We start from the raw sequence: 13,050 nt of genomic DNA, 5'->3' as shown, positions 1-13,050 counted from the left end.
GGGGGGGGGGGGGGGGGGGGGGGGGGGGGGGGGGGGGGGAGGCTGAGCTCTGCAGCTCTCAGCTCACGGGACTCAGTCGATGCACTGAGCCTTTATGGACTTTGTGTTCCAGGTCTGGGCAGTAGACCAATCCTGTAGCTCCTCAGGGCCCGAGTGCTGTGTGGCTGGAAGGCCTTCTCCAGGACTTCAGCTCACACGCGTGGCTCCGTGCTCAGGCCCCCACTGCTAGGGCTGCTTGTTTGTACCGTACTGGGTTTGGGATTCGATCACCCTTCGGCCCCACACTTCTTACAGTCCTCCCTGTCTCAATTATGTCCCACCTAGTCCCACCCATCATCATCTTGTCCGCCCAAAGCCCCATGAGCTTCTGGGCGGTGGTGGCGTGCTTTAAAGGTCTCCTGCCCATCTCTGGGGCGCGACACACACTGAGCGGTTGTAGGGACCTGAACTGGAGCGAGGCCACCTCGAGACGGGCACGGTGTGCCTGAGGCCACCCACCGCAGTGCCAGGAGTAAGTGGAGTAGGACTCTCCGTCCAGTGCTCTCTCTAGGCTCTTCTGCCAGTGCGCTCCACACACCCGCACGCGCACCCTCGTGGGCTCCCCGCTCTCACCTGCTTCAGCACCTTGTAGATATACACTGAGTAGGTTTCCTTGCGCCGGCCTCGCCTTCTGGACTTCTTATCACCACGGCCCCTTCGGCCCCCCGGCTGCGGCTGCTGGCCATGCTCCGAGCTCATCCTGCGGCTCCTCCTAACGGCTGCCTCCTGCTCCTTGGGGCATTTTATGGAGTCCGCTGCCCACCAGGTGGGGCTGGGGGCCAGCACCTGGGAGGGAGGGGGCGGGAGGGGAGGAGCCTCGCCCATCCCTATCCTGAACAGGCTCTGGGCTAATCTTGTAAGAGACCAATGGCTCCCACCTCTCCCCCAAGTGATTTCTTGCCTCTGAATGAGCGGCCCTCCCCCAGGGCCCTTCCCCAGCTGACCATCTCCCAGTGGACTACACACTTGGGAGAGTTGCCACACCACCCAGCTGTGCCATGAGATCACTCTGCACCGGCTGTCCTGGTCCTCGCCAAGACTTGAAATGCAGGGAAGTGTCAGGAGGAACCCGAGGCACCACCCCCCCCTACGGAGCCTGACAATACAGCTGGGGAGGCCGGACTGGCTCACAGCAAAGAGAGTGGAGGCACTAATGAGGGGGCCTAGGGAAGAGAGTTCAGGAAAGAAAAACTGGTGAGGGCTGGGGTGTCTGGGGGGCTCTGTCTGCCTTCGGCTTGGGTCATGATTTCTGCATCCCTGGATCAAGGCTTGCATTGGGTTCCTTGCGAAGTGGGGAGTCTGCTCCCCTTTCTCCCCCCCTCCCTCTGCCCCTCCCCACTGCCTGTTTTCTCTCTCTCTCTCAAACAAGTAAAATAAAATCCTAAAAACAGAAAAGAAAACTAGTGAGGGCTACAGTAGCCAGAGATGGCTTCGTGGAAGGAATGGGGATTTGGTGCTGGTCTGGTGGGAGGGGCACGGTGTAACTGTGGGGGACAGAAGGGCGGTCCGTGGGGAAAGCAGAGTGGAATCGGTGTGTGCTGAGTGCAGTGCGGCTTGGACGGAAGGCAGAACCGGGGCCGGGGCCAGAGGCAAGCGGCAGGAAGCCACAGGCTGGGAGGGCCTGCTGGGGAGGACGTTGGGGCGGACTGGAGGAGCCGGAGCCGGGCGCACTGGGTGCTGTGGGCTCCCGGGGAAGCTGACAAAGGGAAGAAGCAGCTGTTGAACGGAGTGGTTCTCGCTTTGCACCTACGTGTGAACGATACTGCGAGTTAAGTGAGTTAAGTGCTGTGACTACGGAAGCTGGAGCAGCACGAGAAGCGCGCGGGCTGGGGGGGGTGGTGGGGGGAGAGGGTTTCCCAGTCAGAAGAGGTGGGTGAGGGGGGTAAAGACGAGCCGCACCTGCCAGTGGGGTGAAGGCAAGCCCGAGCCGGCAGCGCCTCGCTCACCTCTCCAGCCGCTTCCGCCGTCTGGCTGCATCTTCGTGCCAAGGTTTAAGAGGACCAGGAGGGAATTCTTAAGCCAAAAAAAAGCACTGCTAATTTTAGGCCTTTGTAGAAATATATATAGTGGGCTTTTTAAGCATTCCTGAAGTTTTTGAAATTGGCTTTTTTTGGGGGGTGGCTGGGAGAGGCGAGCTGCGTAGACGATTGATTCTCCCAGTTCTGAAGCCCCGCCTAGCACCCCGAGGATTTCACCCGGGACACCCTGAGGGACTTCAAAGGCAACTGGTACAAACACACCCAGGGTCTCCCTTTCTGAGGTAGCAGGAGCTCTCCTCTGTTCCCGTCTTCCCGGTGGCTCATTCTCAAGGCCATTCTCCCCGCCACCTGTCTCTGGGTGCTCGGACTGACTGAGGCACAAGGCGACAAAGGCAGGCCCCTTAGCGTTGGAGTCGGTCTCACTCCAGCCAAGGGCTCAGCCGCAGCCGCTGACTTCCCCTGCACGCTCCGCGTTCGCCTGCCCTGGACAGCTCCTGGACTTCAGGGCCATCTGAGTTCCTGTTCATCTTTCTTTTCTTTCTTCCTTTTCTTTTTCTTAAGATTTTATTTATTTGACACAGAGAGACAGGGAGAGAGGGAACACAAGCAGGGGGAATTTGGGGGGAGGTGGGGAAGCAGGCTCCCACTGAGCAGGGAGCCCGATGCGGGGCTTGATCCCAGGACCCTTGGGATCATGACCTGAGCTGGAGGCAGACACCCAATGACTGCGCCACCCAGGCGCCCCCACTCTTCATCGTTCAAGTTAGAGCACCAATCCTTTCTGGATAGCTGTCACAAGACAACCCCCCCCCCCAAGTTTTGAATCCTTCTGTGTATCCTAACAAGTCACAATTGAGCATCTGATTTATGCCCTGTCATGTTCTCTCGTCACTGCTGGCTTCCCCATTAGATCGTGAGCTCCTTGGGGGTTTAAGACGCCATCTGGGACTGGTTTTTGTTTTACATAGTCTTAGACGTACTATAATCAGCGCTGAAAAATCATGGCTGTGTATGTTTCCGCATAGGGACGGCTGCTGAGGTGTGATGAATCCGCATCACTACGGCGGCCACCCGCGTGCCTGGTGGACCAAGGCGGCAAGTGCTAGTCGAGTTCAGATCGATCATGCAGAGCCCTTGGCCGGTCAGTAAATTAGGTCATACTAACAAAAATGAAGGCCACGGACAGATAAAGTAACAAGACTTCCCGCAGCCCCCCCCCCCCCGGGAATGGTTGTTCACAAACTTGTTGAAAATGCAGATTCCTGACCATTCCTGCATCTCTCTCACCGAACCAGATGGAATCAATAGGTCGGGGCCGGGCATCTGCACTTTAACAAGCACCACCTGCCCCAAGTATGGGGTACAGGTGGCAGCAAGGGAGCCTCAGACCACTCTGAAAAACGTGCCCCAGGAGAGTGGGTCTCAAGTTCGGCCCCCAGGTGAGCAGCATCGGCAGCACCTGGCAACTTGCTAGAAATGTTTTCATTCCTGGTCTCCCCCCAACCTACTGAACCAGAAACCCTGAGGCAAGACCCAGTGACTGGTGATCTGATGAGTCTTCCAGATGATTCTGATGTGCTGCGTTGTGAGACCATGGCCTAAGGCACGATTTCAGATCAAAGGAAGGAGAGTTATTCTAGCTGCATCCACGCCAGCGGGGAGGGGCGCTGGCGCCGCGGGGAGGAGGCGAGTAAAGGGCCCAGAGACCAGAAAAGGAAGGTAGGGACCATGGCTTCTTCGTTCTTTATTGGACACTTTGTAGATGTCACGCAGGTCTAAAAGTTACACTGTTAAATAATTATTTAAAAACCGACCAGGACTAAAGCCCTGGTCCAGAGCTCCAAACCAGAAGCAGAAAGGAATGGGGGCGGTGGGCTGGGGGGTATCCTCCAACATCACCAAAACCCAGAAAACGAGGACCCTAAGCTCTTCCACAGGCCAGCCCAGGATGTGGGCCCTTGGGCTAACCCTCAGGTGCCTCTGGCTGCATCACTATCAGGTCAGTAACCAGCAAGGAGCTGGCCAAAGAGCCAGCTGAGTCCAGACATGGACAAAAGTAACTGGAAGGACAGGAAACGGACAGGTACTGTCCAGCTGTAGATAAGATCACAGAGTGCAGCTAAGGCAGGTGGGGCGGGGGGGGGGGGGGGGGGGGGGGGGGTATTGCAGCAATGCAGGAGTGTGGCCCCAGAGGCCCAGCCCAGCCCGGGCAGGGGCTCACACATTGTGGGTCCTCCTGGTGAGCTGGGGCTCTTCGCCCACCAGCTTGGACTTGAGGTGCTCCTTGTAGGCCAGGATGTCTCCAGGCCACTTGGTGATTGTCTGCTTCTCACAGACCCAGATTTCCTGTGCAACCTAGAAGGCAAATTTTAGGCTTAGTAATCCTGGCCAGCACTCCCCGTCCCTGCCCAGAAGACCACTGTCAGGCGAATCCAGGAAGAACCCCCCACCCGGCCCCATATCTAGCTCAGGTTCACCCTCTCGAGGTGCTTTGTGAGGCCGAACCCAGGGTCCTATAGCTAGCAGGTTGAAAGCCTTCCAAGCCAAGAGCTGCTGTGTCTCCTCCTCTCCATTCCCCCGCAGGGCTGAGACCCTTTGAGAGGCTTCCCTCCCAGCTCCCTTTTCTCCACCGCACCTTTTCCGAAGCTTCAGGGAAATGACCAGCAGCTTTTCCAGCAGTGACTGGTGGTAAGCCTTTGACTAATCCAAATCCTCCTCAGTATAATACTATTTCTGTGCTAAAGAATCTTGGGGCAATAGTAAAGCACCCTGCTCTCCAGCCAGCTCCCTCACCAGTTCTGGCTAACTACCAAATGGGCTACCATTCCCAGATCACTACTGAAAATCATGAAGTATTTCTACTAAGAATCTCTTAAGTTTCTCAGAGAGCCATAAAAACTGCTCATCACCCTGTTTACACCAAGACCGTTTCCTACATCCAATAAACATGTATTAAGTGCCCCCCCGCCCCCCACCCATGCTATGACCGTTCTAGCCAAGCTTCTCCTGGACGCCGTCTGCTCTACTCCCGCTCCCGCCGGGGGCCTCACCTGCTGAATGAGTCTGAAGTCATGGCTGACCAGCATCATACCACCCTCAAACTCATTGATGGCATCGGCCAGGGCGTCGATGGTCTCGATATCCAGGTGGTTAGTGGGCTCGTCCAGGAAGAGCATGTGGGGGTTCTGCCAGGCCAGCCAGGCCAGACACACTCGGCACTTCTGCCCATCAGACAGGTTCCGAATTGGGCTCACCTGAGTGGAACCATGACATTCATAGAACCTGCTGTTACTCCCACCACAGGAGCATGGGCCCCCCCCTCCCCACGCTTCTCCATTAACGAAAAGGGAAGACCCAAGATCACGGAGCGAGATGGTGACACAGCTACCAGTCTCTCGAGGCCTGTAGCGATAAACGTGGAAGCCTGATGCCCCTGCCATTACTAAGGCCATCCTCTTGCTCTCTCTCACCACTTAAATGGTAACTAATTGGAACAATCTGGTGGGTCCTCAATCCAGACCTAAATCCAGGAACTCGTTTTCTAGGTTCCAGTTTCGCTTGCCCTCAAGCACTATGGTTTATCTTGCTGGTCTGGGGCCAGGGCATGTCAGAGACAAGCGAGCTATCCCTGCCCCTCCCCCACAAGATGACATGAACCCTAAAATACATATGACCTAGGGCAAAGGAAAGCTAGTGGGTTCTCTTGGATGCTGGAATCAAAGGGAGACACTTTAAAGTAAACAACTTTTGATCTCAGGGTTGTGAGTTCAAACCCCACTCTGGTTGTGGAACCTACTTTAAGGGAAAAAAAAAAGGGGGGGGGGAGCGACTTTTGGGATAGCTCCCAACCCCAGGTCACCAGGACAGTGTTCCGGGACCACACAGCCCGATCTCCCAGTTATCTGGGGCTGCTCAGCTGACCTGCTGCTTCCCAGTGAGACCGTATCGACCAATGATCTTCCTCATTTCTTCCTTCTCCTTGATCTCGGGGTAACACTTCATCATGTATTCCAAAGGTGAGAGGTCTAAGTCCAGTTGCTCTTGTAAATGCTACAGGAAAAAAGAACCCACTCAGATGTGCTTGGCTTTCCACTTCAAAAGGAACCCTGCTGGGTTAAATGCTGAGTAACTCTGCCTCTGCCCAGGCACCTGTTCAAGATTTCAGGAGAAGCAGGCAAAAGCTGACTTGGTCTCATGCAGCCCCCTTCCCACAGCCTGGACACCACCCTGTACCCCAAGGCCTGGCCTTTACCTGATGGTAACGCCCTATCTTGACATGTGAGTGTTTTCGGATCATCCCGTCTGTGGGTAGTAGCTAGAAAGAAGAGAATTAGGTGGAAAGATAAGCACACAGAAAGGGAAACTCGGTCCGAAGCAGACACGGCAGAGCAGGAAAATAAGCATATGTTCACTGAAGATGTCTAACTTCCTAAACAGAATCTAGCCCCCCTCACAGACTGCTAATCTGGCCAAGCTAAAAATATTTAGGAAGTTCCACTGAAACAGATGTTCTCTAGCGAACCAGATACATACGACACAGTCTACTTAGTCATTAAATATCTACTACAGAATGCACCACCTGTAAAACAAAGGACTTGGACACACCCACAACATAGGTTTTCTCAAACAAAAACATTATCTCTAAGTGCACATGTTCCTCTAAAGGCTCTAACTGAGAGACAGGAAAAATGTTGGGACGCATTTTCTCTCACACTCACACTCACACACTCACACACGCACAGATCCTCCTTCCCTCCCTCCCTCTGAGAAAACAGCTCCAAACTTCAGCACTGCTGGTGACAACAACCCCCACCCCGGAAGCCAGCTCACTGGCCGCCAGAGGCTCACTCACCACCGGCGTGCTCAGCCCCTCCAAGCGTAGTAGCCCGAACCCCTCCCTCTTCCGCACACACATTAAGTACCTGCTCTTCGAAATCCCACACCCCAACTCGGCACCGTACCTCTCCAGTGAGCAGCTTCAGAAGAGTCGACTTCCCTGCTCCGTTGGGCCCCACCAGAGCCACTCGCGTATCGAGATCGATACCAAATTCTAGATTGTTGTAGATGCAAGGCTGAGGTGGGTGTGAGAGAGAAAGGAACACGAGGCTAGGTCACCCACCCATCTGGCTGGTAGATCAACCCCGCCATGTGCCCAGTCACCACCCGAGGAGGTAGGAGCGTGGAGGAGGAAGGCAGCTCTCACAACAGACCCCGACCCTCCACCCACCAACTCAGCTGAGCAGTTTTCCTCCCAAGTACTTGAAGAGGGGTCGCTGTGAGAGCCTGGATGTGGCACCCGAGCTACCACGCCTGAAACAGCCCGTGACCGCACGGGTTAGCAGGCGGGTTCAGCAAAGAGCAGCAGACTCTCCCAGCCAGTTGATGCTTATCTTATAAAATGCACCCCAGCCTCCCGACCACACAGGAGTACTCACCCCATCTTTTGTATACTTGAAGCTCACATTCTGCACCATAATGACAGGTGGAGGAATCTTGCCACACGGTGGGAAATAAAACGACAGTGTCTAGAAAGAGGAGACGGTGCTTATCAAGTTAGGTTGTGTCCTATCCGCCACACCACAGGCCACTAACTTTACCCAAGCGGAGCCCACCTTGTCGCTCACGACCCTCTCTGTCAGTCCCGATGCCATCATCTTCTGTAGTGTTTTCTCCTTGCTCTGGGCCTGCCGGGCCAGCTTGGCACTGCCATGACCAAACCTAGCAATGTAGTTCTGAAAGAGACCACAAAGGGGGCTTGGAGTACGGGCAGGTGCCAAACGACTCGTTCTAAATGTGGGGTAAACACGGATGACAACGTCTTCGGGCTTCCCGCTCCCCCAAATTCCCCAGATACCCTCATCCAACTCTCCTGGAGAACATGAGCTCAGCTCTACCTTCATGTGTGCGATCTGGTCTTGCTCCCAGTGAAACCTCTTCATCTGGTTCTCCTCCAGCTCCAGCCGCGTCTTCACGTACTGGTCATAATTACCCTGCAGAGAAATGTGCCAGGCAAGGCAGGCAGCTTTAACCTCGCTCCCGGCTCTCAGGGTTTAGGGGGTATGGGATGGCATCGCACTTGGCCCTGGCTATAAGCCCGTGCGGTACAGAAAGAGGAAGTACGTTAACAGAGCATACCCTAACCCAGAATCTGAGCTCTTTCAAACTGTATGCCTCTCACTCTTAGCTTAGCCAGAGCAGGACTCAGAGTAAACCCTCGGGTTAGCCATAAAGACACCCACGGTGCTGGCAGTGGTCCTGACTGTACGGACATCACGAGGCTCACAGCCTTCCAAGAGCACCTCCTACTGCTCCCCACCCTGCTTCGAGGATGAAGCCCCACGTGGGCTACAGAAACTGCACCCAGAGAGGAAGACAGCAGACCAATCAGATTGAGGACCCAGCAAACAGCACAGTTGGACTGTCATGGTTTCTATCTGTAAAAAGTTGGACTCAACCTAAATATTCATCAAAAAGGGCCTGACAGGGCGCCTGGGTGGCTCAGTGGGTTAAGCCGCTGCCTTCGGCTCAGGTTATGATCTCAGGGTCCTGGGATCGAGTCCCACATCAGGCTCTCTGCTCAGCAGGGAGCCTGCTTCCTCCTCTCTCTCTGCCTGCCTCTCTGCCTACTTGTGATCTCTCTCTGTCAAATAAATAAATAAAATCTTTAAAAAAAAAAAAAAAAGGGCCTGACAAATAAGCTACTAGATAGCTACACAATGAGATATCATGCAATTACTGAAAAGAATGAGGTTACTCCATACGTATTCATGTGGAAAGTAGTATAAGACATATTAAAATATAAAAGCAACCTACAAAAGAGAACAACTATTAACAATACAACTCTCATATGTATACAGGAAATTTTCTAAAATCCTTGCAAGTATACATGGAATCTCTGGAAGGCCATATAAGAAATGATTAATACTCCCACCATGAGTGTAAGATGAATGGAAAGGACTCCTTTCTTTTTTTGAAATACAGAAAATGAAAAGGAAAGGCAGACAAGTGGGCTGTTGAGATCCTGACTCCCATTCTTCATGGGTGGCGGGGTAGAAGTGCTATCGTGAAGCAGAGTTAAGTAGTCATTCAAGAAGGCAGGGAGTGACAGGGCCTGCCTGGGCACCATGAGAAGCCCACCTTCTTACCATAAGGCAAACACGCACCACGTACACAGGCTGCCAGTCGATGGCCTACAATCTGAGCACAACTGCTTTCAGACTAAAATAGAACAGGCTGCAGAACTCCTTGTCCACATCTTTTTATAGCAACAGGTAGAAAAGGGCTACTAAATGTTGGTCTTTTTTTTTTTTTAAAGGAGAGCTTTAAGGAGCTGATAAGCACAGAGGTTGCTGTGGAGAAGCTGGGGCCTACTCACCGTGTAATACTTCAGCTTCTTGTTGTGCATGTGAATGATGTTGGTACAGACGCCATTCAGAAAGTCCTGGGAATGGGAGACGAGGACCAGGATGCGCTTAAAACTGTAAAGCCAGAGAAAACCAGTCAGGGAGGTGTGCAAAACTGTGCTGGTTCACAACAGTGGAGCAGAGAGACCCAGAAACCCTTCATCTTTTGCCATCCTTACTCTAGAGCACCCTTTAGATTTTACAGCCCATTCCGGGCTCCCAGCAACCAGCCAGGCCACCAGCGCACAAGCCACTGCCAGGACACTTTGATGCCTTTCAGTGTGAGTTTCATCAATCTTCTAATTTTCAGCAGAATGGAGCAGAGACGGTCATTTAACATGGTGGTAAAATAAATGTATGTCCACAAACAAATCCGTAAGTGTCTCTAATAGGTGGGTGGGCAGAACTGAACAGATGCAATAAAATCACTACACTCGGCTGTTTGAAAGATGATACCAAGTCACGGCAGAGACCACTAAGAGCCTGCCCTCAGAGCTGCTACAATATGCCCATTACTCAGCTCTTTAGCCATATGTCACAGTATCGTGATCCTAAGTGGGAGTCCCCTCTTTACATGAGGCATAGAAATATGGTTAAGAGAAAAATACTATCTGAAGACATGTCTGAAGTATAAAGGTGTTGTATTTCAAATGCGAAGAACCAAGAAAGTTAAAGAAAAACAACAGGCACGTTTCAGACTAAAAACAACCAATCAAACGAAATGGCCTGCACTAAAGGCGCTTACCGTTTTTTCAATCTGGCCTCCAACCGGCCTGGCCTCAGTTCCTTTTCCCCCTGCTCTCCTATCCCTGCAGTTTCCAGCCATTCATTTCATTTAGACTCTGCTCAACTCTCCCCTTCCAGAACCGGCCCTCTCCCAACCCCCAGCCCCAGCCCCTTACGTCTTTAATTCTTCTTCCAACCACACGCAGGCATCGAGGTCCAGGTGGTTGGTGGGCTCGTCCAGGAGCAGCATGAAGGGGCGAATGAAGAGGGCTCTGAAGGACAGGAAGGGAGACAGAGCGCCTTCAGTCTGCTGGGGGCTACACAGGAGGACAATGCCTTGCCTTCTACCTACAACCCTGGTCAGGCCTGACCTCAGTCCTGAAATCTCTTCTAGGGTCTCTGCCTTGGAGGAAAGGGGAGAACCAGGAGAGAAACCAGAACTGAGATGAAAGGGCAGAAAATGGGGCTAAGCAGCACGAGGACGGCACAGTTTGAGGACAAGGTTGTAAAAGTCCTTACAAGTCTGGAAAGTCTTATACACTGAAGTTGATGACCATCGGGAAGACAAAAATATAGAGGATATCAATTATTAAGGCAGAAAGTATTCAAGCTAAAGCTATCTGATGGGGTTGCCAGACTTTAGCAAGGAGGCCAGAAAATGTTCTCTTCTTAGGTGGACTCTCAAGTCGGCAAGAGCGAGGCCAAAGCACTGCTTCCTAGACCTGCAGTCACCACAGCGCAGAGCTTTTTAGAAATAAGATTTCCGGGCACCAAATGCCAGGATTCCAACTGGACAGATATGAAGAGGAGGCCAGGAAACTTGTACTCCTAAGAGCTCCTCAAGGGAACCAGAGGTAGCTAATCCTTCTCTCCCGTGGAGCCATGGTTCACATGGAACGCACAGGCAGCCTCGCTAAAGCAGTGCCCCAAACCTCACCAACTCCCCTGGCAGGGAACTGTGGGGTGAGGGAGCCACCTATTTAACTGGAGACTTTCTGGGGGAACTGCTGAGGGAATGATGGTCTCTACAAACTCACTTTGGATCCAGGTCATAAGAGGGAAGGACAGAGTTCTTAATAGCTGCCTAATATTCTATCTTTACGTAGCAAGGATCAGAAGGACTGAAACACAAAAAAGAACGGGAGTCAGGAAGAAAGAAACGGACCTTCTTTACCGTTTTACCTAGGGTTGATCCTAGGATTCCCAAACACTGCCAGAAACCCAACAAAGATCACTTCAGGCAGGAAGCTCACTCATTAGCCCAAGCATACCACCCCCTCCATCCCGCTGAAGTCGTGTCTTGTTACTGACCGCTGGCCTCTGTTCTCAAGTTCTACCGGAGTAAGTGTTCAACCCTGAGGGCAATGGGGAGCTACAGAGGGTAGAGAAGGAGGAAGGAACCCACCTGGCCAGGGCAACCCTCATTCTCCAGCCCCCACTGAAGTCTTTCAGCTTCTTGCGCTGCATGGCAGGAGTGAAACCCAGTCCATGCAAGATCCGCGAGGCCCTCATCTCCGCCTTGTCGGCGTCCAGCTCTTCCAGTCGCTCGTAGAGCTCCATGAGCTTCTCACACTCCGCTGTGGGCAGTGAATGGCTTGTGAGGCTCCCTGGGCCTTCCCTGGGAGGAGGTCCACCCCCACCCCTAGGTCTGGAGCCCTACCATCCTCGTGCGCCAGCCGCTCAGCCTCCCTCTCCAGCATGGCCCGCTCCGTGTCGACTTCCATCACGCACTGCAAGGGTGTCTTGTCACTAGGGGGCATCTCCCGAGTCAGATGGTAGATGTCAATGTGCTCAGGGATGGGCACTTCCCGTTTCCCAATAGCAGAGAGCAGCATGGACTTTCCTGAGGAGAGCGGGCACAGAAGGGGAAGAGGACACTCAGCACGGGTCGGTCTGAGTCCCCTCTATCCGTCCCTCCACTCCAGCCAAACCATGACCTCACCATTTTGTTGAGGCCCTTCCTTCCTTCCTTCCTTCCATACAGTCAGAGCCTACTATTAATTACCCCCACCCCCGCTGCTTTCTGGGGCTGCCTTTCCGACATTCCTCCAGTGCGGGTCCCACCCCTCCGTGAAGTCGGTTCACCTACAGTGGCCTCACACACCGCCACCGCTGCCCCCCACCCACTTCTCCAGCACCTACGGTCTGTGACTCCTCCTGTGGTACTTACCACATACTGCTCTGTACTGCTAGTTCCTTTTCCCTGGACATATGTGGTCTCCCACCCATACTGTAAACTCCTTGCTTTGCACATAGCTGGTGCTAAGTAAATACTTGTTGAGTGACAGGCGAGCCAAGGAGAGACACCTCCCACCTCGCCTTCCAAGGGCCTCACCAATTCCATTTAAGCCAATGAGGCCATAACGGCGGCCTGAGTTCAATTCCAGTTTGGTGTCACTGAGCAGCTCTTGACCATGAAAGGTGAGGGAGAGGTTGATAATGTGGGCGTCGGTACTGTTGGGGTGAGAGGCAAGGACACCAGTGACAGCTCGAGCAGCAGCTTTCTTCATCTCAAAGTCCTCTAGCTCCTTGGTCAGCAAATCCACTTCTGCGGACAGAAAAGAAGTTTGGGAAAAGGGTAAGACAGACCCCGCCCTTGCACTCAAAGAGCATTCAGACAGCTCAGTTAGTAGAGAACCAAACTTTTGAACTGAGCATCCAGCGTTCAAGTCCCTGTTTGGGCACTGGTGGTCTCTGCCCCTTACTTAGGGGACCAAATGTTATCATACGAAGGCCCATAATGCTGAAAAAGGCATGCCCTGCAGGACCCGGGTTCAAGACCAAGTGGAGCTCACGCAGATGTTTCACAAGATTTACAGAGCGCGTACGCTGCGTACAGACGTCTACAGAGCGCGTACGCTGCGTACAGACGTCTACAGAGCGCGTACGCTGCGTACAGACGT

The 13,050-nt window shown here is 53.3% G+C and overlaps 2 protein-coding genes across 2 annotated transcripts in view; both read right to left on the bottom strand.

The window, feature by feature from the left end:
- LOC132015562 (histone H2B type 2-K1) overlaps positions 1 to 907 on the bottom strand; it is a 2,688-nt gene extending 1,781 nt beyond the window's left edge. The window contains exon 1 of the mRNA XM_059396096.1: positions 613 to 907. Within this exon, the coding sequence (XP_059252079.1) occupies positions 613 to 864 (252 nt within the window). The 5' untranslated portion in view covers positions 865 to 907. The remainder of the gene's footprint in view (positions 1 to 612) is intronic.
- A 3,238-nt stretch (positions 908 to 4,145) lies between these two features.
- The window catches only part of ABCF2 (ATP binding cassette subfamily F member 2), a 13,945-nt gene continuing 5,040 nt past the window's right edge, over positions 4,146 to 13,050 (bottom strand). The window contains exons 3-15 of the mRNA XM_059396094.1: positions 12,483 to 12,695; positions 11,808 to 11,990; positions 11,553 to 11,724; positions 10,324 to 10,419; positions 9,394 to 9,496; positions 7,913 to 8,008; positions 7,631 to 7,750; positions 7,454 to 7,543; positions 6,980 to 7,090; positions 6,271 to 6,333; positions 5,940 to 6,068; positions 5,069 to 5,272; positions 4,146 to 4,373 (exon numbers count right to left, since the gene is read on the bottom strand). Of these exons, the coding sequence (XP_059252077.1) occupies positions 4,236 to 4,373; positions 5,069 to 5,272; positions 5,940 to 6,068; positions 6,271 to 6,333; positions 6,980 to 7,090; positions 7,454 to 7,543; positions 7,631 to 7,750; positions 7,913 to 8,008; positions 9,394 to 9,496; positions 10,324 to 10,419; positions 11,553 to 11,724; positions 11,808 to 11,990; positions 12,483 to 12,695 (1,718 nt within the window). The 3' untranslated portion in view covers positions 4,146 to 4,235. The remainder of the gene's footprint in view (positions 4,374 to 5,068; positions 5,273 to 5,939; positions 6,069 to 6,270; positions 6,334 to 6,979; positions 7,091 to 7,453; positions 7,544 to 7,630; positions 7,751 to 7,912; positions 8,009 to 9,393; positions 9,497 to 10,323; positions 10,420 to 11,552; positions 11,725 to 11,807; positions 11,991 to 12,482; positions 12,696 to 13,050) is intronic.

Source organism: Mustela nigripes, chromosome 4, assembly GCF_022355385.1.
Source record: "Mustela nigripes isolate SB6536 chromosome 4, MUSNIG.SB6536, whole genome shotgun sequence".
Lineage (NCBI taxonomy): Eukaryota > Metazoa > Chordata > Mammalia > Carnivora > Mustelidae > Mustela > Mustela nigripes.
This window is presented reverse-complemented; position numbering and strand designations above follow the sequence as displayed.